At 44.0% G+C, this 24046-nt stretch overlaps 1 protein-coding gene and 1 long non-coding RNA gene across 3 annotated transcripts in view; both read right to left on the bottom strand.

The window, feature by feature from the left end:
- Positions 1-24046, bottom strand: part of SDHA (succinate dehydrogenase complex flavoprotein subunit A) — a 31604-nt gene that overhangs the window by 4984 nt on the left and 2574 nt on the right. Inside the window, exons 2-11 of one of the 2 annotated variants that reach the window (XM_081825813.1) lie at positions 19639-19725; positions 18273-18434; positions 16238-16381; positions 15796-15960; positions 14764-14912; positions 14004-14128; positions 11309-11477; positions 10173-10368; positions 9251-9422; positions 6079-6197 (exon numbers count right to left, since the gene is read on the bottom strand). In XM_081825813.1, the coding sequence (XP_081681939.1) occupies positions 6079-6197; positions 9251-9422; positions 10173-10368; positions 11309-11477; positions 14004-14128; positions 14764-14912; positions 15796-15960; positions 16238-16381; positions 18273-18434; positions 19639-19725 (1488 nt within the window). Of the gene's footprint in view, positions 1-6078; positions 6198-9250; positions 9423-10172; positions 10369-11308; positions 11478-14003; positions 14129-14763; positions 14913-15795; positions 15961-16237; positions 16382-18272; positions 18435-19638; positions 19729-24046 lie in introns of both variants that reach the window. The other variant, XM_081825812.1, reaches the window with a different exon arrangement.
- LOC145722516 (uncharacterized) lies at positions 281-6072 on the bottom strand. The gene is made up of 2 exons (XR_014146811.1): positions 4340-6072; positions 281-1802 (listed from the first exon to the last, which is right to left on the bottom strand). It is a non-coding gene; the product is annotated as an uncharacterized LOC145722516 (long non-coding RNA).

Genomic DNA, 24046 nt, shown 5'->3' with positions numbered 1-24046 from the left:
GGGCTTGAACACACAACCTTAAGATCAAAGTCGTGTGTTCTACTGACTGGACCAGCCAGGTGCCCATTACTCTGAATTTTATTTTTTAAGATTTTATTTATTTATTTGAGAGAGAGAATGAGAGAGAGAGAGCATGAGAGGGGGGAGGGTCAGAGGGAGAAGCAGGCTCCCCGCTGAGCAGGGAGCCCGATGCGGGACTCAATCCGGGGACTCCAGGATCATGACCTCAGCTGAAGGCAGTCGCTTAACCAACTGAGCCACCCAGGCGCCCCCATTACTCTGAATTTTAAAGTGAAGTTTGTTAATGGGCACTTTTAAGATCTACTCTTAGCAACTTTCAAATATGTAATGAAGTGTAATTAAGTGTAATTACCACGCTGTACATTACAAGCCCCAGGACTTACTTATTTTTAATTGGAAGCTTGTACCTTTTGTCTCCTTTCACCCACTCCCCATCTCTGGCAACCGTCAATCTGTTCTCTGTATCTATGAGCTCAGTTTCTTGTTTTTTAAGATTCTACATATAAGTGGAATCATATTTGTCTTTGTCTGACTTATTTCACTGAGCATAATGCCCTCTAGGCCCACCCATGTTGTCACAAATGGAAGAGTTCATTCTTTTTTATGCCTCAGTGATAACATGTTTATACACATATAAAATATACACCACATATAAAGTATATAGAACATATACACATATCTTCATTATCCATTCATCCAACAGACATCTAGGTTATTTTCATATCTTGGCTATGATAAATAATACTGAAATAGACATAGGATACATTTATCTTTTGGAACTAGCGGTTTCATTTCCTTTGGATAAATACACAGAAGTGGAATTGCTGGATCATACAGTTCTATTTTTAATTTTGGGGGGGAACCTTCATACTGTTTTCCACGGTGGCTGCACCAATTTGCATTCCCACCAACAGTCATGAGGGTTCCCCTTTCTCCGCAACCTTGCCAACATTTGTGTTTCTGGTCTTTCTGATACTAACAATTTCTGATGGGTGTGAAGGTGTGTTTCTGATTAGCATTTCCCTGATGAGTGGTGATGTTGAGCATCTTTTCACATGTCTGCCACCTGTTTGTTTTCTTTGGAAGAATGTTCAGATCCTCTGTCCATTTCTTAGATTGTTTTTATGCTACGGAGTTGTAGGAGTTCTTTATATATTTTGGGGTATTAGTCCCTTACCAGATGCATGACTTGCAAATATTTCCTCCTACTCTATAGGCTGCCTTTTCATTTTGTTGGGTTTCCTTTGCTCTGCAGAAGTTTTTTAAGTTTGTTGTGGTCCCAGCAGTTTTTTTTTACTTTTGTTGCCTTTGCTCTTGGTGTCAAATCCAAAAACTCACCGCCAAGACTGTTATTAAGGTGCTTACCGTCTGTGTTTTTTTCTAGTTTTATGGTTTCAGGTCTTGTATTCAAGTCTTTAATCCATTTTGAGTCAGTTTTGTGTGTGGTGTAAGACAGCGATCTAGATTCATTCTTTCGCATGTGGCTGTTCAGTTTTTCCAGCACCATTAGAGACTGTTCTTTTCCCATTGTGTATTCTTGGCTCTTTTATTGTAAATTAATTAGCCATATATACATGGGTTTATTTATGAGCTTGATTCTATTCCATTGATCCACAGGTCTGTTTTTAGGCCGATACCTTACTGTTTTGATTACTATTCCTTTGTAATATAGTTTGAAATCAGGGAAAGAGCTATGCCTCCAGCTTTCTCTCTCAGGATTGCTTTGGCTATTCAGGGTCTTTTGTGGTTCCATACTAATTTTAGGATTGTTTCTTCTATTTCTGTAAAAAAAAATGCCATTGGAATTCTAACAAAGATTGTACTGAGTCTGGGGATTGCTTTGGGTGATATGGATATTTCAACAATATTAGTTCTTCCGATCCAGGAATACAGAATATCTTTCCACTTACGTAGGTCTTCAACTTTATTAATGTTTTACAATTTTCAGTGTACAGATTTTTCCCCTCCTCTAAATTTATTCCTAGGTATTTTGTTCTTTTTGATGCAATTGTAAACGGGATTATTTTCTCTTTCAGAGCGTTCAATATTTGTGTAACAGAAACAGATTTTTATGTATTGATTTTGTATCTGTCAACTTTACTGAATTCATTTACTAGTTCTAACTTTTTTTGGTGGAGTCTGTGTCACATGTGATCTGATACATCTTAAACAATGACTTTTACTCCTTCCGTTCCATTTTGGATGCCTTTCTCTTTCCTGCCTGACTGCTCTAGCCAGGACTTCCTGTGCTGTTGAACAAAGTAGTGAGAGTGAACATCCTTGTCTTGTTCCTGTGGTGAAAGCTTTCCACCACTGAATATAACATTAGCTGTGGGCTTGTCATGTATGGTCTTTATTACTTTGAGGTAAGCTCCCTCTATACTTGCCTCATTGAGAGTTTCATCATAAATTTATGTTAAAATGCAGTTTTGATTAAAGCTTTTAAAAAAATGTTTCTATGTTCCCATTAAGTATGTGTCTTAAATCCACATACATGAGTTCAAGTGGAACATTTTGCATTTAGGGAAGGCAGTTTGTGGAACTCGGCCAGGATCTGTGATTCCAAGCAAACTTAACTTCTCAGGCGTGATACACTGAATGGTGGCAGAAAGGTTTAAGGGCACCACCTTTGAATTCCCAAGGAGACACCAGCTCCTATGGGTTTTTTGTTTTTTTTTAAGATTTTATTTGACAGAGAGAGAAACAGTGAGAGAGAGAACACAAGCAGGGAGAGTGGGAGAGGGAGAAGCAGGCTTCCCACGGAGCAGGGAGCCCGATGTGGGGCTCGATACCAGGACCCCGGGATCATGACCTGAGCCGAAGGCAGACGCTTAATGACTGAGCCACCCAGGCGCCCCAGCTCCTATGGTCTTGCCCCACCTTTGAGATCTGGTGGTAAATGTTCTAGGAGCTAGCAGATTGCCCCTTGGTGACACAAACTAAGAAGTGCTGAGACTATGAGGTGGTCAGCAATGAGCATGGGGTGGATGGTCACGAAGAAGAGGGAGAAGTAAGAGGCCTGGGAACCCTCCCTGCCTGTCTTCTGGTTAATCTTGTAAAAAACCCCTCATATGTCAAATTCCTGTATGGCTTTATTGTTTATGCTCTTAGGAAATGTGTGTGACATGAAATAAACCTGACATTTATTTTAGGATCTACCTCTATTTCCTACCACTTACTGACCTTTCACCGCTCTTGAAAAAGCCCTTTATCCCATGCTCAATCACAGCGTGTGCCTGGGCCTACGTCTGGACTCCACTTTGTGCCACTGATCTCTACCATAGACTAACACAGCTTGTTGACTTAGTTCTGTTTAACAGACATCTCATCTATTTCTTTAAAATGATAAATTCATTTTTATTTTATTTTTAAAGATTTTATTTATTTGAGAGAGGAAGAAACAGACTCCCAGCAAACAGAGAGCCTGATGCGGGGCTCGATCCCAGGACCCTGAGATCATGACCTGAGCCGAAGTCAGATGCTTAACTGAACCACCCACGTGCCCCAGAACGATACATAATTTTAAATATATATATATATATTTTTAAAGATTTTATTTATTCACTTGAGACACAGAGATAGAGAGAGGGAGAGAGAGAGCATGAGCAGGGAGAGAGGGAGAGGGAGAAGCAGGCTCCCCGCTGAGCCAGGAGCCTGATGTGGGGCTCGATCCCAGGACCCTGGGATTATGACCTGAGCCAAAGGCAGACGCTTAACCATCTGAGCCACCCAGGCGCCCCCATAATTTTAAAATTATAATGCACACCATCAAATGTCCTGGCCTTTCAGGACAAGCAAACGGAAAAAACTATCTTAGAACTTAGTAAATGTTAGTTAAAACATTCTTTTATTACATTCTTCAGTGCTCATGTTTTCATACTCTTTAGGGTTATGTTTATTCAAGGCATTTTACACTTTTTGGCTGTACTGTGAATGAAATAATTTTCAAGTGGATTACTGCAGGCATACTGGAAAGCTACTGATGAATCTTTCATACAGATATCTTACTTCATTCTTGTTTTTACTAGTTTTTTACTTACTGTCTTGAGATTTTTTTTTTTTTTAAAGATTTTATTTATTTATTTAAGAGAGAAAGAATGGGAGAGAGCGAGCGAGCACATGAGAGGGGGGAGGGTCAGAGGGAGAAGCAGACTCCCCACTGAGCAGGGAGCCCGATGCGGGACTATTCCTGGGACTCCAAGATCATGACCTGAGCCAAAGGCTGTCACTTAACCAACTGAGCCACCCAGGCGCCCCCTGTCTTGAGATTTTTAATTGTAAGTAATGATACTTTTGTCTACTCCTTTTCAATACATACCTCATTTCTTTTCTATCTTACTGTATCAGCTAGACATTAGCAGAAAAATTAGTCCCCCAACTCAAATGTGCATTCCAAGAAGGCAGGATTTTGTTCAGACGACTGGGGCATCCAGAACACTGCCTGGCACACAGCAGATAACAATTCAGGTGGTCCCTTACCTATGACGGTTTAACTCATTATTTTTGAACTTTACAATGATTCAAAAGTCATCTGCATTCCGACAACCCGTATTTTGAATTTTCATCTTTTTCCAGGCTAGCGATGTGCAGAAAGGCACGCTCTCCTGATACTGGGCAGAGGCAGCAACCACAGCTCCCACTCAGCCCCAGGACCCCGAAGGTCAACAACCATCTGCACTCACACAACCACTGTCTTCCACTTCCAGGACAGTACTCAAATTAATTACATGAGGCGGTCAGCACTCCCACATAAAACAGGCTTTGTATTAGATGAGCTTTCCCTCCTACTGACTAACAAGTGTTCGGAGCACATTTAAGGTCAGCTAAGCAGATGTTCAGTAAGTTAGAGGTGTATTAAATGCATTTATGATTTACACCACTTTCAACCTTCATCAGGATGTAACCCCATCCTAAGTCAAAGATCTGTATGTGCCTTACTTGGTGGGAATGCCTCTAGGATTTCCTATTTCAAAATACCTCATGAATTCACCATTTTCACACCCAAACTGAAGTTCCTATTATCCAGTGCAGTGATTACGTCTGTCACAGCTGGCCTCCAACTCCTGATAACAAAACCCTATAAAAGTCCTGCACAGTACCTCTTGGCTGGTTTCCTTAAACATACCTCTGTCCTTCACTCGTGCTATTTGCCTTACCTTTCCAGGAAGCCTCCCTGAAGCTCAGTCTCCCTAAACACAGAACCACACAGTCCTATAAAAGTTGCAGTATGCAACTTTTTACTTTTGATAGTGAGAGTCTGTGCCACTGGACCCTTTTCAGACTATGACTAAAAGCAAGGGGCTTCTTTTCGGAATATGCCTCCACACAGGAATTCTTGTACATGATTTCAACTCGACAGAGAGCTCATTTGTGGACCAAGAATCCCTGTATTAGAAGAACCTGATGGATCCCTAGCTGTTTTACATACTATTTTTATGGATCTAACCCTGTGTTATCCAGTGCAGTAGCCACATGTAGTGCTTTATATTAAACTGAAATTGAATAAAATTAAAATTCAGGTCTTTAGTCAGACTACAGACCTCAGGCTCCACAGTCACATGTGGAACAAGACATGTTTTCACCCTCAGAGAACATTCCATCAGATGTGCTGATCTAGAAGGGAAATATATCCTGACAACCAGTGCACAGATTACCATTTCTACCCACCACCCACATTCCCCTCTCGTCCTGATTTTATTTAGAGGCTTCAATGGGCCCAGTGTAAAGACATTTCCCAGAGCTGCTGGAGGCTGGGTGTGATGGTGGGATTAATTTCTTGGCAATGAGATGTGCTGGGCTTTCAGGAAGTCTGCTACAAGGAAGCTCCCAGCTGGGAACTGAGCTTCTCAGACCTTTCACTGTCCCTTCCCCTTCAGGCTTTGACATACACATGAAGGCAGAGAGGGTCTGAGGAAGGAAGCCACATGCAAGCACCCTGGGGCATATGAGAGAATCACAGTTTCTGCCCTGGGCTGCTATCTCCGGCCTTCTGTGTGGAAGGTGTCCTTTTGCTGAGCCCGGCACAGGGGAATGGACACACCGTGTGCACGTGCTTACCTTCTGCATGCTGAGTCGTAGTTCTGATGTTCTCATGCTTCCATCAGCAAATCTCAATTTGTCAAGATTCATGACGGACTCTTCCCCAGCATTTGGTTTAATTGGGGGAACTTTATCTCCTTAAAAAACAGACAAAAAGCTAGAATTTAATGGAGTTTGGGAAACGTACACAAACTGAGCTGATATTCCACCTGGACCACCCTATACCTAAGGAACCACAAATGGACTAGGGGCCAAAGAGTAAACATAAAGACAAAATTTCTGGCAAGGAGTAGGTATCCAATAAATCTCTGAACAAAACAGAAACCATTCCTAAGTTTAAAAATCAGATTTATGCAAAGAAACCTTGCTTTATTACTCTATTGAAGGGAAAACTGGCACCTTCACAACAGCAAGCAGTTTCCAACAATTCTGCCAACATGCCCCACCACCACCAATGGTGGTGCTCATTCAGGGACAAGGGAGGGCCTGGCCAGGCATGTTTAGAAGTCTCTTGCTAATTCGGACCTTTGCATTTGCTTACCTAAACCTCAAGACCTGTTTTTCTGACTTTTCTAAAAAGATAAATGTTTCAAAAATTTTTAAAGGTTTTTTTTTTGTTTTTTTGTTTTTTTAAAGATTTTATTTATTTATTTGAGACAGAGAGAATGAGAGACAGAGAGCATGAGAGGGAGGAGGGTCAGAGGGAGAAGCAGACTCCCTGCTGAGCAGGGAGCCCGATGCGGGACTCGATCCCGGGACTCCAGGATCATGACCTGTGCTGAAAGCAGTCGCTTAACCAACTGAGCCACCCAGGCGCCCTTTTTGTTGTTTTTTTAATGACATGTTTTGAAATGTATTTTCTTCAATAGGTAATACGGGCAGAGGGTATGAAATGAGGAAACAAAGGTTTGCAGGTAAAGTAGGATTGCTCACAGCCACTCTCTGCAAGGAGTGAGGGCACCGGTCTTTCATGTGACCCACCCCAGCTCTTCCAGGCCAGCTGCGGTTTCCTCTGCTTTTGTTTGTAGTGTTTTTTAAAAAAGGGATCATTTGGGGCTCCTGGGTGGCTCGGTTGGTTACGCATGTGATTCTTGGTCTCAGCTCAGGTCTTGATCTCAGGGTCATGAGTTCAGGCCCTGTGTTGGGCTCCACAGTGTGGAGCCTACTTAAAAATAAAAGTTAAAAAGTGATCATTTACCAAAATTATTTTTCTTTAGGTGCACAGTTCTACAAATATCGACACATATATGGGTTCCTGTAACCATCATAATTAAGGTACAGCATAAAATACATTATTAGGGTACAAAATGTTTAAAATATTCAACATTTGGGGCGCCTGGGTGGCTCAGTCGATTAAGCGGCTGCCTTCGGCTCAGGTCATGATCCCGGGGTCCTGGGATTGAGCCCCGCATCAGGCTCCCTGCTGTGCGGAGAGCCTGCTTCTCCCTCTCCCTCCGCCTGCCGCTCTGCCTACTTGTGCTATCTCTCTGTCAAATAAATAAATAAAATCTTAAAAAAAAAAAAAAAAATCAACATTTGGGAGGATGTAGCAGTGCTTTTCTTTCCCTTATTTTTGTTTTTAAAAGTTAAAATATAATTAAGGCATAGTATCATTTTTGGTGTAGTTTTGCACATTTTGCCAGAGTTGCACAAGGCCCACCATGATTAGGATGGTGACCAGCAAGCCACCTTATTCTCTAGTTTTGTCTCTTCCATTATGTTATACAAATAAAATCAGATGTATGTAGCCTCTTGAGCCCAGATCATACAACCTAATACGTCTGATATCCATTCGTGTTGTTGCATGTACAAGTAGTTTGTTCCTTTTTTTTATTGCTGACTTAAAATTTTTTTTTTACAGTGTGCACTGACCTTTCAGATACAAAAGTACAAGATACTTTTACAAAACTTCCTTTTTCTCATTTTCAAAGAAAGGGAACCTCGAATTTCCTGCTTTGCTCTGAGATTTGATTTCAGGCTTCACCAGTACAATGGAATGAGCACTAGGTCTGGTGTCAGACAAGGTGGTTTTGACCCCTTTTGTAGCAAAGACGGGGACAGTGCCCCACCTCTGCCTATCAGCCTGGACTTGCAGTCAGAGCAAGGGAGAAGGTGTCTGAAAACGAACTGTCCTTTTCATTACATGTATCTGCTGACTGCAGATGTAAAGGGGAGTGTGGCATGTTATACTGAGTGAGGGCTGTGTTTCACTAATAGGATAGTAAGACTTCCGCCAACTTAAAATCCATACAAAAAGCTTTTGTTCAATAAAAACAGCAGAACTGAGACTAAACGGTTACCACCAGGGAAGCATAAGGGGAAGAACAGGGGCCCAGGGATTCCCACCACCCTCCCCTCGGGAACAGAGTCTCATCTCACCTGTTGTTCTGAGCAAATGGGCCACGGTAACCTACACGGACCCTCTGGGAGCTCATTTCAACAGTAAGTGTCCTGTTCATAGTGGGACTCGCGCTTCCAGCACATATTGCCTCAGCAAATTATTTTAAGTTACTAGAAGAACACAATCACTGACTGAAAACCACTGTGTCACTGCAGGGAGAGCTGTGACCCAATCCTTTGTTTTGTGTGCATTATGTTCTGCTTTAACAGATTATTTATATATATTTTTTAGAACCTAAATTACTTTTCCATAACTACTGAGAACTTATATATATTCATTTTTAAAATATTTCATTTCAAGTAATTTATAACGAGCAAGCACTACGTGATAAACTTCCTCTCAAAACAACTCCTTGGGGTAGGGGGATGGGTTAGCCCGGTGAGGGGTATTAAAGAGGGCACGTACTGCATGGAGCACTGGGTGTTATACGCAAACAAGGAATCATGGAACACTACATCAAAAACTAATGAGGTATTGTACGGTGACTAACATAATAAAATAACAAAAAACAAAAAACAACTCCTTCATGGTGACTTTCCTAAAGAGAACATAATGACTACAAAACAAAATCTGACCAAAACCAGGTTACCCTCTAAACTGTTAAGACTCTCACCCAGCCTATGTCTAGTCTCTGTCACCATATAAATCTCTGAATCACTCTGCTTCCTCACTCATAGGGGGGAAAAACAGACTACCCCTCCACGATCACTAAGCAAATTTCCAATTACAAATCAAGACATGGTAACCTCTCACCTCCCGACAGCCTGGCTACTTGAAGAAAACACATACCAGGTCTGCAGGACTCTGCAATACTCAGAGCACACGCCCGGCCAAAGACGACCAGGTCCAAGAGCGAGTTTGCCCCGAGACGGTTGGCACCGTGCACCGAGGCGCAGGCGGCCTCCCCACAGGCATATAGGCCGGGCACGATCTGATCCTGGCCGTTCACGTGCCTCAGGACCTGTGGAAGGAAGACTGAAGACTTCAGGAGCACAATCTGCACAGCCCCGCTTCCCAGTAGTGGGGCATCTGCATGCAGGTTCAGAGGAAGGAGGGCAGGTAAGGACTGGATCTGCTCTCGTCTACAGGGAACCCTCTGACCGAGTGTGCGCCCGGATACTCGGCCACCCCAGGCAGAGATCGGTCCAAGGACCCCACACGGCAGCACCTGTGATTTCAATCCCACAGCTACGGCTCATTAGAAACCTCACTCACCACCTCTGACTGACCCCCTCACTTCCATACTCTGACTCTGGATTCAAATGAAGGGAAGGGAGTATGGCGTATAATTTGTCTATAAAGAGAGAAGGAGATCCCCCGTCACCTTGCCTGAGGAGAGGCCAAAACAAAATCTGGGTGGACTGCAAACCACTTGAAAGTATTTGTTGTAAAGAGAATACGAATTACAAGGTCACCGTAAAAGTAACAAGAGATCATATAAGAAAATAAATTATAAACTGGGAAAAGCTGCAAATGATATCCCATCTACGACTGTGTACTACAGAGGGATCAGTAAGTTACCAGTGACTGCTCGTTATTACAGAGTGAAAGCAAATACTGGTACGTGCCCGAGCCCCACTGTGCCCTCCAACAGCAACTCAGTGCTTTCTGAGGAAACCATGTCTTCTCCCGAGTTCGCAAGGGACAACTGTGAGGTGGGCCCATCGTTCCTGCCCTCTTCCCCACCACGGAAGGGCCCGGGCTTGGTCACCTGCCCCTTGTAGTTGGTGGGAATACCACCCATATTATAATGCACAGTGGGAAGGACAGGGATCGGCTCCTTGGTGACATCCACGCCTGCGAAGATCATGGCCGTCTCCGAAATGCCAGGCAGGCGTATGGCCAGCTGCTCGGGGGGTAGGTGGTGCAATTGCAGGTAGACGTGATCTTTCTCAGGGCCACAGCCTCTGGTGGAAAAGGACATCATGGTGTGAGGCAAAGAAAGGTAAATACAGAAAATGTGAGACCAGAGGGGCGCCTGGGTGGCTCAGTCGTTAAGCGTCTGCCTTCGGCTCAGGTCATGATCCCAGGGTCCTGGGATCGAGCCCCACATCGGGCTCCCTGCTCGGCGGGAAGCCTGCTTCTCCCTCTCCCACTCCCCCTGCTTGTGCTCTCTCTCTCACTATGTCTCTGTCAAATATATAAATAAAATCTTAAAAAAAAAAGAAAATGTGAGACCACAAAGTCATTGAAGCGTATCAAGTTCCACTATGCTGTACAAAATTTCCCCTCACTTGTGGTCATCCATTCTTCACGTCTTTTCTGAGCACCTACTATGTGCCAGGGTGGACTCCACATGGTGGGACACAGCCAGAACATGGACAAGATATCCTGCCCTCACTAGGCTCACACACCAGTCTTGGGAAGTCACAATGTGTTTTCCTTGATAGGAAGTCCTTTCAATATAAATACTGCAAATATAAAGTGTCTAGAGGCTGTTAACACCAAAAATTTGACCAGCATCAGCACAGTAAGGCAGCGTTGGCAGTGAAGAGCTAACGCTGCTTCAATGAACAAGAGCCCACACCCTGACGGTCCTGAAACAGCATCAAAGGTCCACATGCTAACTTCAGGTTGCGGGCATGTCTGTCTCTATCACAACATTCAGCCAAACTCCCCAAAATGCTGGCCTTTAGAGCAGTATCATAAACTGACAGTCACAGGGCAGTAGGTAGCTGCACGCAGCCTACAGAGTTGGGTGGGGTAGCATGGGACGGGGTGCTGAAACTCACACACAAGTCACACCAGCCCATGTTAGAACGTAGACACGAACAGCACCCACCAAAAGAGAAAGGAGGGGTGCGTGTGTGCATGTGCACGGACACCTTTGGAGATGATCACACAGACCTTCCTTCACGGATTTCCAGAGTCATGGACCGAGACACAACGTCTCTGGACGCCAGGTCCTTTGCAACCGGGGCATATCGCTCCATGAACCTTTCGCCTTGACTGTTAATGAGAATGCCTCCCTCTCCACGGCATCCTTCCGTAATGAGACAACCAGCACCATATATACCTGCAAAGAACCCAATTAATTAGATGTTTATAACCTAACAATTGCTAGGTCTATATTTCAAATGCAAATTTTCATCAAGACATTTTTGGGGAAAGGAAAAGATTATGCAAAGGGCATTGTGCTCAATGAGAATAATGTGGCAATGTGCTCACAAGAGAGTAAGACAAAGGGAAGATTAAAGAAGAGTAGGAAGTTCTGATAACAAAAAGCACTGACAAAGCAGCAGTAAGGGGAAAGCTCAGCTGCCGTGGTGATGATGTAGCTTGGCTGAGTATGACAACTGTGTTTAAACTTTCAACACAACCAAGCACACGTCAAATATCTCAGGTTTTGTTTTCATTTTAGAGCATCGTTTTGTGCCATGAAATTGCGACGAGATAGGAAAAATCAGCTTGGAAAGTTCGTATCTTTTTAAAGTCACTGGTTACGGGGTGCTTGAGTGGCTCCGTCAGTTAAGCGTCTGCCTTCAGCTCAGGTCACGATCTCAGGGTTCTGGGACTGAGCTCTGTGTCGTGCTCTCTGCTCACCGGGGAGTCTGCTTCTCCCTCTCCCTCTGCCCCTCCCCCGGCTCATGCACACGATCTAATAAAATCTTTTTTTTTTAAGATTTTATTTATTTATTTGACAGAGAAAGAGAATACAAGCAGGGGGAGCAGCAAAGGAAGAAGCAGGCTCCCACTGAGCAGACAGCCTGATGTGGGCCTTAATCCCAGGACACTGGGATCATGACCTGAGCTGAAGGCGGACACTTAACCAACTGAGCCACCCAGGCGCCCCTTTAACAAATAAAATCTTAAAAAAATAAATAAGTCACTGGTAACAACCACAGCAATAATTATCACGGTTCATACTTATATTGTACTTGCTGTGTACAATTCTGTTTTCTAACGACCCCAGCAGATATCCTCATTTTCAGAGATGAGCAATGACAACTGAGGAACCTGTCAACGTCCTGCAGCTGGGAAGGCAGAACCAAACGCACACCAGGCAACAAGGCAGGTCTGGGCCCTTAATCTCACTGTCTCTCAACATAATGAAAACAAGGAATGCCAAGCACTTGAATTTTAACAGGGAAACAAACACATATGTTTGTCATGTTGACATCTGTCAATGTCATCTGAAAGCTAACACTTTCATTAGCACACCAGAAGAGTTAAGAGTCCTGCATTTCCTCTGCCTTTAGTTTCCTGGTTTCAATGGTGTTTCTTCCAGCACTTTATTTCCTGTATACTGAAAAGGAAGCCTGAGAAATTGAGCTCTCAATAAGTTACAGGGGGAATTCAGAAGTCTTATTTTATTAGTTTTTTTTTTTTTTTAAAGATTTTAATTATTTATTTGACAGAGAGAGACACAGCAAGAGAGGGAACACAGGCAGGGGGAGTGGGAGAGGGAGAAGCAAGCCTCCCGCAGAGTGAGGAGCCCGATGCGGGGCTCGATCCCAGGACCCCGGGATCATGACCTGAGCCGAAGGCAGACGCTTAACGACTGAGCCACCCAGGCGCCCCTCATTTTACTAGTTAAAAACAGTAATTAAGGGGCGCCTGGGTGACTCAGTTGGTTGAGCGTCCGACTGTTGGTTTCGGCTCAGGTCACGATCTCAGGGTCATGGGATTGAGCCCCAGGTTGCGCTTTGTGTGTGCTCAGGAGGGAGTCGGTTTGAGATTCTCCCTCTTCCTCTGCCCACTCACCCACTCGTGCTGTCACTCGCTCAGATAAATAATATTTAAAAAAATGAAGACCACCTAAAGCTTTATTTTTCATCCCTGCCAGCGGATCAGGAAAAAACAGAGCAAAGAGAAAAAAAAGGTCATTGTCTTTAGCAAGGTGGTTGGCTACTGCCACCAGGTGTGGTGTCCCCCAGTTGACAAGTCAGAAAAGCAACCAGAAAGAAAGTCCAGAATGAGACTCATCCCTCCCAAGAGGCAGATCCCTCTCTCTGATTCATTTCTGGATAACAAACCCTCTCAAACCTGCACCCCCAGGGTAGACCTCCCTTCTGAACCCCCCATTTGCAAACTCAACTATCTGAGGACCCAAGATGGGCTCAATCTGCCCATGACCGGGCAGTCATCAACACCTCACGGGGTCCTGTCTGCAACACTTCATCCCAACTTGATTCTCTCCTGCTGTGACAGCCTGCTCTTTTCCCTACGACACTGAAATCTGCCGATGCCATAACTCTGGTCAACAGCATCCCTGCCAGCTGTCAGACATTCACTCAGAAAATACTGACAAGGTCCTACTGTGGACACAGCCATACCTGCCCCTGCCTCTGGGAGCTGACAACCAAGTCAGGGAGAGGGACGCTAACAGTCGGCTTTACGACTGGAGCAGGTACCTCCAAAGCAAGAGGTAGTTAGGCTGGTGCCCTCAACTGCCTTGGGGGAAACAGGGAAACATCTCCTGAGCAAATGACAAGCTGGGCTCTGAGAACATGCCGTGCATGGAGGTGCAGAGGAGCAGCGAGAGGTGTGGGGGGGCTCAAAGCCACGAAGAGCCCGACCCATGAAAGCGGTCCCGTCCTACCTGTGGGGTGGAACTGAACGAACTCCAAGTCCTGGCAGGGGAGGCCTGCCCTGGTGACCATGGCGGTGCCGTCACCAGTGCTGGTGTGGGCCGATGTGCAGCTGAAGTAGGTGCGCCCGTAGCCTCTGGAAAACAGACGGGCCAGCGGAGATAGGATGGTGGCGCCCAGGAAACCAGCGGGTCTGCCCTTCTAATGGCGCCAGAGCGGAGAGAGCAGCCCCGCAGCACTGGGCCACCCTGGGCAACTGGGGTAGGCGCCCGAGGGACAGGGAAAGCACTCTCTTCTGTACCTTAGTGCACTTCTGTGCTGCGTGACTTCCCTGATGAGCACCTTCTACGTTAATACTAAAATTTCTAATGTCTATGGATTCCCGCTTTTAAAGGCTTAAAATGACTGACAGTGTATGAAATGGAATTTACTTATTTTCATCACATGAACAAACTACCCCAGAAAGTCAGTGTAAACACAGTACCCACTAAAGCAAAAGAGAGGTTAGTCCGGAAAATGCCATGTGACTCTCCAGACCCGTTTCATCAAGGGTCCGCCCAGGTGCAAACTGAGGACAGATACTTCCTCACCCACCTGAGGCAGCTGCTGTGGTTTCAAAGATACAGAACCGAGGCTGGCAAAGCTTATTATGCAGCTGGGATAGGTCACTGCCTGTGACTAAGCCACTATTCCATAGTGCCTCCACTTTTACTAGAAGAAACTGAGACCCAACTTCCCTACAGAGAAATTAAATACAAGTTAGACTCCTACCCGGTAGCTACAACAGTGTTCTTGGCTCTTAGGCGATGGATGGACCCATCTTCTATGCATAGTGCAATAACACCACGACATTCCCCATTTTCCATCAAGAGATCCAAGGCAAAATACTCTACAAAATAGCTGGTATCATATCGCAGAGACTAAAAAACATGAAAGAAAAACAGGAATCCAGTTTCAATTGCATTTAGGGTGTCAAATGGACATTTCAGCAATACTGCTCACGTGAACAGGTTAAAGGCCCTGATCTGGTGTGTAACAAATGGACAGCGTAAACCCTAGGAAAATACCAGGTTGCAAAAGGAGTCGGAGTTCAGCTCACATCAGCCACAGTGCTGATGCTGTTGGGTGACAACACAAAAGGAAGCCCTCTCTTAGCTGTATGATCAGAACGTAAGGACACACGTGTCATGCACACCAGAGAAGACCATGTGGCTGCTTAGTGAAAGTAAAGGACGCTCACAAAACTGTCAGCTCCCCCATGTGACACACAATTCTGCAGGATGGGCAGATCCTGTCACACATCTGTCAATGCGCTCAGCCAGAGAAGAAACCGGTGCCTTACGTTTGTAAATCAATACCGTGTCCCCATCTGAGAGCGAGAGTTCAGCAACTGACTATTCTGAATCAGAGTTATTCAGAATACTGTCTGGCTGTGCCAAAGTAGGCCCCGATTACCCAGTAACTCCTGTCCCCCGAACCTTAGTCCAGTTTGAACAGTTAAGTATTAAATCAATCAGTTCAGGAACTCAGAGGTACTGAGTCATAAAATACTTGATCTCTTCTTACACTTGCACTGTGGCAGATCGCAAGTTCAAATACAGTATGTAATGATGATCAGTTTAATTTTCTCAAATGGACACTTCCAAATTAACAATTACTACACATATCCTGCCAAGTTCCTCTGCTGTTTATGAAGCGACCCCGGAGCGGACACGTCGACATTCTGACCTGTCCCTCGCTCATCACCGTACGTCCAGCCTAACCAGACCGAGTCGTCACGCTGCGCACCCAGGGCAGCCTCACCCTTCCGTACAACGTGTGCAGCAGTGAGTGGCCAGTGCGGTCCGCCACGCAGCAGCAGCGGTGGGCCTGCCCGCCCTTCCCAAACTTGAGGCTCTGTCCGCCAAAAGCACGCTGGTAAATCCTCCCATCTTCAGTTCTGCTAAACGGCATGCCATAGTTTTCCAGCTGTGAAATATAAAAACGAACACCCGGTACTTTGAAGGAATCGAGACACTCATGGCTACTTTACACTAAACAATCTCAACATAAACCTGCAAACCCCAAACCAATACATTCCATGAAAATTTGAACACTTTGGAGAAGAGAAAACCTCCGCTATTAAATGAACTGAATGGTTAATGACAGAAAAGATTTCCCTTGTTCCATCCACTCATTACCCTTCTTTGAGCTGGCCACATCTGCCTCAACCTCTCTCTTGGGTTAGACCATGCGAGGGTACTACCTCTATCACGGAAGCAGGGGCCTGCTCCGTCATGTAGTGGATGGCGTCCTGGTCCCCCAGCCAGTCGGAGCCCTTCACGGTGTCGTAGAAGTGCCATCTCCAGTTGTCTTCCTCCATGTTCCCCAGAGCAGCATTGATCCCTCCCTGCAAACAGAGAGCAACCTTACAAGCTACAAGGAGGAGCCCCAGTGGCATCTTCCAGGCTCATCCTTTGCCTCCGTCCCAGAACTGGGGTCAGAGAAAGCCAACTGCTTTGACATGTCTGTAAGGGACCTGACTGTGGTCTGGTTACAGGACCTCCCTCTGCTTCAGTCCCCTTACCTAAAGAGTTGTCGGGAGGGTTAAGTGAGGTTATATGTGCAACACTCAACACTTCCCAACCTGGCACATACAGGTACTCAATAAATCTGGGATAATTTTATGACAAAATGTTCCCAGTGGTATTTATGGGAATGTGTTAAAGACAAGAAGTGTTTACTGCCAAGGAATGAACTCTGAACCCAGAGTCACAGAACACGGAGGTACGGGGACAAACGTAATGCTCGCACTTTTCCTCTCCAACTCAAAACTGGAGTACTCCTCTCTTTTTCACAAGTATAGGCACACAGAACTTCCCCTCTGTTTTCCAACTGTTCCTCTGTCACAGCTTTTGAGTCAAGCAACCCACGCTGGAACTCTTTTCCCACTTGGTGCTACTGGGCTTCAATCTCCCATTATGTTTAGTTCCCAGGAAAGGAATCACTAGCACAGAGCCAGGAATCCTGTAATAGACATGCAGCAAAAGTTACCAAATTACTTCCTCCTCCTTCTCCAACCCCTTCAATTATAAACCCAGACACAATCCTGATTAAGAATGTGAAGTACCAGAGTAGTGGCAGAATAGAGAAAACCTAGTTCAAAATAACACAAAAATACTTGGCCCGGTGCGTCCACTGATCCTATTTCCTGCTACTGTTAGTAAAAATCAGGGGCACAGACGGCTAGTCTTCCCAGAATCCCTAGAAGTACCGTTTTGTTTTTTTAAAGTAATCTCTATATCCAATGTGGAGCTCATGTTCTATAACAAAGCCAGCCAGCACACTTTAGACTCTCCAGGCCCCACCGGTCTTATCCTTCCCCCAATTAAACCTATTTTCTCTAGAATCTGCATTCAAGCTAAGCTATCCATTTCTTACTCTTTTTATTGAATATTGCATTATCTGACCACCCTATTATTTTACATTATTTATAATTACGTCTACATCCATATTTTCCTTTTAGACAATGAATTCTCCAAAGGTATATATTATTTATTTTTTCAGCGTACAAAACATCGTTTGAGGACAAAGTTATCTGGGCAATTAAGTGCCTGAAGAATGTTGCTGGACACTGAATACAGGCTACAGCAGTAATTAGGGTGGCTTTTACTGGGTCCTGGAAAGTCACCACATACTCTGCTATCTCTATAAGGAAATGTGTTCCAAATATTGGAAAAAACAGTCCAGTACGATTTTGGAATACTCAACCAGGGTACTACCCACAGTATGCCAAGAAAAAAAAAAACAAAATTATAAAGTCCCTGTGTAACATTTCACCTTACTTTTATCTTCTTCCCTAAATTCTGAGCTTTTTAAAGGCCAATGTTCTTTTATCCTACACATTCGTGCCATCACCATCATATTTAACAAGGCCCACACCGAGGCTGCAGCAGTGAACACGAGATCCAGGGCCAACGGCAGCAAGTCCAGAGATGCTCATTTCAGACTGGGAAGAGTACACTGAAGACAAACCGTGATGTGGGCAGGGGGTCTAGGTGGGTGCTCAGAGAAGACCTGAGTGTGACTGGAGCAGAAAAGAGTGGTAAGAGGCCCCAGAAGCGGCTCTGGCAGTGGGGGTGGTGGCAGTGTGGGCACAGACCCCCAAGCTGAGTGAGCAAATGGGTGCAAGGAGCAGAAAGAGACAAACGTGGCTGGAGTGTGGTGGGAAGGAGGCCTGTGGCAGGAGACCTCACTGCTGCGCAGGTGCCAAAACCACTCAGGGAGCCCCCTTCTCTTACCTGGGCCGCAACGGTGTGTGATCTGGTAGGAAAGAGCTTTGTGACGCAGGCCGTGTTAAACCCAGCCTCGGAAAGGCCAAATGCAGCTCGCAAGCCTGCCCCTCCAGCGCCTACCACCACTGCATCAAACTCATGGTCCACTACTGGGTACTGCGTAGAAATCTGGAAAGGAACAATTCACCTGTCAACCAGGGACTGTGGGTGCAGCTCAAGAGCTCAGAGAAACGCAAGGAGCAACAAAGAGCAGCTGCAGCAAAGAGGGGCCTCCACCCTCTGGGGTCCCACACAGTGTATGGCAGGGGCAGCCCACATTGACAGGGCCAACACACAGAGTTGCCAAAAGGAGAGCACTCATCCTAGCACCTAGGAAACCCACCACGAGGTGAAATGCTTAAGAGGTACAGCCTCAAAGCAAAGAACTGCAGAAGCAAAGGAAAGCAACAACACAAATCAGAATGTTAGTTCTAAATATGGCTTTTCTATTCAAATATATTCTTTATCTTTTTATGTTTATAGCAATATATACATAGGTTATGCTTATATGAATCTAAGCTCATAACGCAGTGTAGATCGTGATTCTCCACCTGTGATCAGCAAGTTTTTTTTTTTTTTTTAAAGATTTTATTTATTTATTTGAGAGAGAGAGAATGAGAGACAGAGAGCATGAGAGGGAAGAGGGTCAGAGGGAGAAGCAGACTCCCCGCCGAGCAGGGAGCCCGATGTGGGACTCGATCCCGGGACTCCGGGATCATGACCTGAGCCGAAGGCAGTCGCTTAACCCACTGAGCCACCCAGGCACCCCTGTCAGCAAGTTTCTTATGACAATGTTAATATGGTGTTTCATTTAGGTAAGCACATTGCCAGTCCATCTGGGCAACCACCTCAGCACCGAGGACTGGGACCCTGTTTTAGGACCATGTTTGTGTTTGATTGAGAAGGTGCCAACTAGCATTCAGTAACTACTGTGAGGAATGAGAAAAGAACTTGTAAACAAATGTGTCTTCGGCAGAGAACAGAACGGGACCAGTAAACACAAAAAGCCTACACATGACTGGCTTCATGGTCCTATGTCATCCGTCACTAAATAATGTTCATCTGTTATTTATTATTTTGCTGCTCTGACTTAATTTTTACTCTGGTTTATAGATACCTATGAAGTACAAGCAAAAAGGGTTGATGACTGTGCTTACATCTGTACCACAACTACGTACTATACACTAAAAATAACTGGAGCATCATTGGAATGAGAATATTTTCCTTTAAATAGGAACTGTGTATTATTCCAATATACTGAAAACTGGTATAGATCATTACTCCTGTAAGCCAAAGATGTCATTTATAAGCAAACAAAAAGTTGTGAACTTACTGAATCTGAAACTTTAGCAGAAGACCTCTTATTCCCATCAACAGCGAAGTGAAAACCTCGGGTGCCTGTCTGCCATGTTGCTGGCCACTGCTGAGACACAGATGGAGATGAAACAGGATTAGCCATCAAAATTTCCCCTTAAGTCATGAACCTTTTCAAGTACCCAGGTGCTCCCCCTTCACCTGGACAGCTCAGCTGGGGTCCTCTACTTAACCCTGAAGGGTAAGGACCCAGGGCAGGCCCACATGGCAAGGACCTGGCACCCAGGAAAAACCCTTCTAAATGAAGCTTGTTTCCAAACAGGACACTCACAGACTCAGAGAGGAAAAGGCACAACTTCACGTTAACTTCTTAACTTAGGGTTCTTCATGGAGAAAAAGGGAAAGACATCTATTTTTGCGAAAGTGGTAGTTTGCAAACGATGAAGCACTTTTACTGTATCCATCATAACCCTCTTCACCCTAGAGCACCACATGTCTGCAAGGCTATGTGGTTCACTGGAAAAGGCACTGGGCAGTGTATCGGGAGATCCATTTTCTAGAAGAGGCTTTACTGCTTGTTGTGACACCTAGGCACCAGTGGGATCAGTCCTTCACTGTTAATGCGAGGACCCCAGGCCCAGAGACGCCCACAGTTTTGCTTCCCCCCCGCTCCACATCTGTGCTGGGCTCGAGGCACACCCCCCCATCTGTTCTACTCCACGGTGCTGTTCCCTCTGTCTGGATACTTGTCTCTGGGCCTTTCACTGGCTACAACTCTCCAAGTTTTGGCTTAAATGTCCCACCCTATAAACACTCAAGAAAACTGGTATTAATGAAATCACAGCCCAGCATGAGGCCACATTCTTTCCATTCTGCTGACTGCATTTGAGAAGACTACTGATAAAATGAAGTTTTGGCAATCTCATAAAGAACAGTTTTAGGAATTAAGTACATTTAACAATGTCTTCAAGTATTCTGCAATTTGGAAGAGACGTTACTTATTCTCTGGGGTTAAAAAAAAAAAAATTATTCCGTAGGACCAACAAGTGGGGAATACAGGAAGGAGAATATGGCAAAATACAAAATGAACCCTAACTGAACAGTTTTGAACTGAAGGACTTCCTTCTAAGATTAAGGGACTCAGGCCAAGGCTGGAGGGCTTGGCCACTTGAAAATCGCAGGTGGCTCCGACCTCTTGGCTTCCTCCAGCTCTGAGACAAAATGATGGTTGTCACAAATAGCTGACTTTATGCTAATACTCCAATTACAAAGAAATTTGTTGGATTTCTAAGTAATCTGAACAGATAAAAGCAATATTCTTGAATTCTCCAATTTCAACTTTAAATATATTTGTTTTAATTGACATAGGCCAATTTTTTCTTTCAGAAAATGAATTTAAAAACTAAAAAGAATATTCTTGCTTTAGAAGAATTTTAAAATTGGTAAAATCACATCTTAAAGAACTAAGTCAAAGAATTTTAATACAAAAGTTCTTGAAAATTTTATAAAGTACAATATAAACGTAAGAGTTCCCAAAAGAACAGTACATTTTGCAATACCAAACTGAAATTAAAATAGAAACAGTGAGTGCCCCCTGCCAGCCAAGTGGGGAGTTGAGGCCACGAATGCAGGGCACCTGTCCCACCTCATCTCCTTCAGGAGACCCACCGGCTCCACAGCAAATCTCTGAGTAATGAAGAAAACTTGAAACTGTTTGGGAAATGCAACAATCCAAATGGCCTTTGGCACAATTATAAAGTTGTGGTGACAGTACATGGAGACACTGATCCGGTTCCAGGAATCGTTATGAATTTGACCAACCTCAAAGAGTATATGGAGGCGGCAATTATGAAGGCCTTTGATCATAAGAATCTGGATCTGGATGGGCCATACTTTGCAGCTATTGTAAGCACGACAAAAAATGTAGCTGTATGTATCTGGGAAAACCTCCAGAAATTTCTTCCTCTAGGCGTTCTTTATAAAATAAAAGCATACAAAACTGACAATAATATTGTCATCTATAAAGGAGAGTAGCTTTTAGGGGTTAATACTGTAGAAAGAGTCATTTCTTTCCATATTTGAAAAGGTCTTTTTAAAAAAAAATTGTTTTAGAGAGAGAGAGAGTGTGTATGTGCACGAGCGGGGAGCCTCACATGGGGATTGATCTCAGGACCCTGAGATTATGACCTGAGCTGAAACCAAGAGTCAGACGCTTGACCGACTGAGCCACTCAGGTGCCCTTTGTAAAAGGTCTTTATCCCCTTGGACTATCAAGAAGTCATCATATAACTTATACCTCCACATTGTATTCTGGAGTGCCTGATGGATTGAAATCATTGTATGTAAGACCTGCTGTAAATTCAAATGTATTTTAAAACCAAACTCGTAAAACATCCCGAGTATCATTTAGAATCTCTAATGTACAGATTAAAAATCACTTCATTTTCAGTAAAATGTTGTAGTGTGGAATTTAAAGGCCAAATAAATCAATTTTTGTCTTTCCGTTCTCTCGTTTTTGGTATTCACATTTTTCTTGCTATAATATGAAAAGCAAAGATGTTTATAAGACTTTTAGTACGTGAAACTTAAAAAAATATATATATATATATGGGTCATCACACAGTCCGGAGACAGAGACAACATACACTTCTTCCTTGATTACATCTCGTATTTTTTTTTTTTTTAAAGATTTTATTTATTTATTTGACAGAGAGAGACACAGCGAGAGAGGGAACACAAGCAGGGGGAGTGGGAGAGGGAGAAGCAGGCTCCCCGCAGAGTAGGGAGCCCGATGCGGGACTCGATCCCAAGACCCTGGGATCATGACCTGAGCTGAAGGCAGTCGCTTAACCAACTGAGCCACCCAGGCGCCCTACATCTCGAGTATTCTAAGGGCACAAGTTCATTCAGTGAAAAATGAGACACACAAATCACCTTAGGCAATGCACTGTAGATGGACGTACAAGGACTGACGGAAATACCCCTCCAGTGCACATTGTTCAGTGAACTTCTGCACAAGTTTGTTGAACTATGAATTTCTAGCAAGGAACAGCACAATCACTGAATATTTGTTGGAGTATCAGTAAACTATTTTATTTGTCTATGTTTCCAGACCTTATGGCCACCTGTACAATTTTAATTCAGAAAACTGAATCATCATATGTATCAAATCCTATGACAATAATCAACATGAAGGATGTACTATACTGTAAAGCATCTCTTACATACAGGTTTTCCTAATCAAGCCCATTTTGTTCTGATTATAAACTTACCTGCTTCAGGTAACTATAAAAACAATAAAATAGAAACAGATTCCCTAAGTATTTCTTCTTTTTAGGATGTTCATGCTAAATAAGGACAGACACACACACATGCCTAGCTTAAACACTGGCAGCTATTATAATGAAATTTTAGCAAATTATCACACTATCTGTGGAAAACAGACTACCAGCTTTTCATCTAAATCGGATTTGAGGAACAATTTTAGAATTTGTAGAGCCCAATATTAACCCAATTTGTCTTTAGATAAAACTCTTTTTGTGTCACTTAACATTTTTTTGAAGTAAAACTATCAAACAGGACAACATAGAGAAGAATGAGGAAATCTACCTGAGGTAGAATTAAAAAAACACTTAGACATTTTTTTTTTAAATATTTTTTATTTATTTATTTGAGAGAGAGAATGAGAGAGAGAGAGCAGGAGAGGGAGGAGGGTCAGAGGGAGAAGCAGACTCCCCGCCGAGCAGGGAGCCCGATGTGGGACTCGATCCTGGAACTCCAGGATCATGACCTGAGCCGAAGGCAGTCGCTTAACTGACTGAGTCACCCAGGCGCCCCCAAACACTTAGACCTTTTAATGTCAGGAAAGCACAGGTGAATGAATTAGACGGTAAAAGGAAGAAAAGAGTGAAAAGTGTGACGTCTAGCAAAGTAGGGAGTCCTCATCTAATAACATGCACCTACAAATCATGAACAAGAAACTCATCTATACAATAAAGGAGCGTGAACTAAATCTTCATTTAGCAGCACAAGGCAATGTCCAAAACGGACAAAAATACACGTGCATATTAGCTAGAAAAATGGAGGTAAACACCAGGGGCCAATAACAGAAACAATTTAGAATTGATTCCACTGCGGTACAGGTCTGGGGAGGGAAAGGGTCTTACTCCTTTTCATTTATAAAGCCTTCTGTATTCCTTGGCTTTTTTTTTTTTAAATTATGTGTAATTATTTTCATCAAAAATTTAAAGGTTTTTAGAACAGGGATTCTTAAAACACAGTTCACAAGATGACCAAGCATAGGCTGTCGGCCGTAGGCTGTGGCTCGGATGAGCACCACACAAGGGTTTCACGGGTTATCTCACAGAATCCTCATTAAGCCCACAGAGAAAGGGAGTCTACCCAAGGTCTGGATTCAGGTCTGCCTG

The sequence above is a fragment of the Leptonychotes weddellii genome, chromosome 7, assembly GCF_054177405.1.
Source record: "Leptonychotes weddellii isolate Sample4059 chromosome 7, ASM5417740v2, whole genome shotgun sequence".
Classification (NCBI taxonomy): domain Eukaryota; kingdom Metazoa; phylum Chordata; class Mammalia; order Carnivora; family Phocidae; genus Leptonychotes; species Leptonychotes weddellii.
The sequence above is the reverse complement of the archived record's forward strand: the minus strand, read 5'-3'. Positions and strand labels throughout refer to the sequence as shown.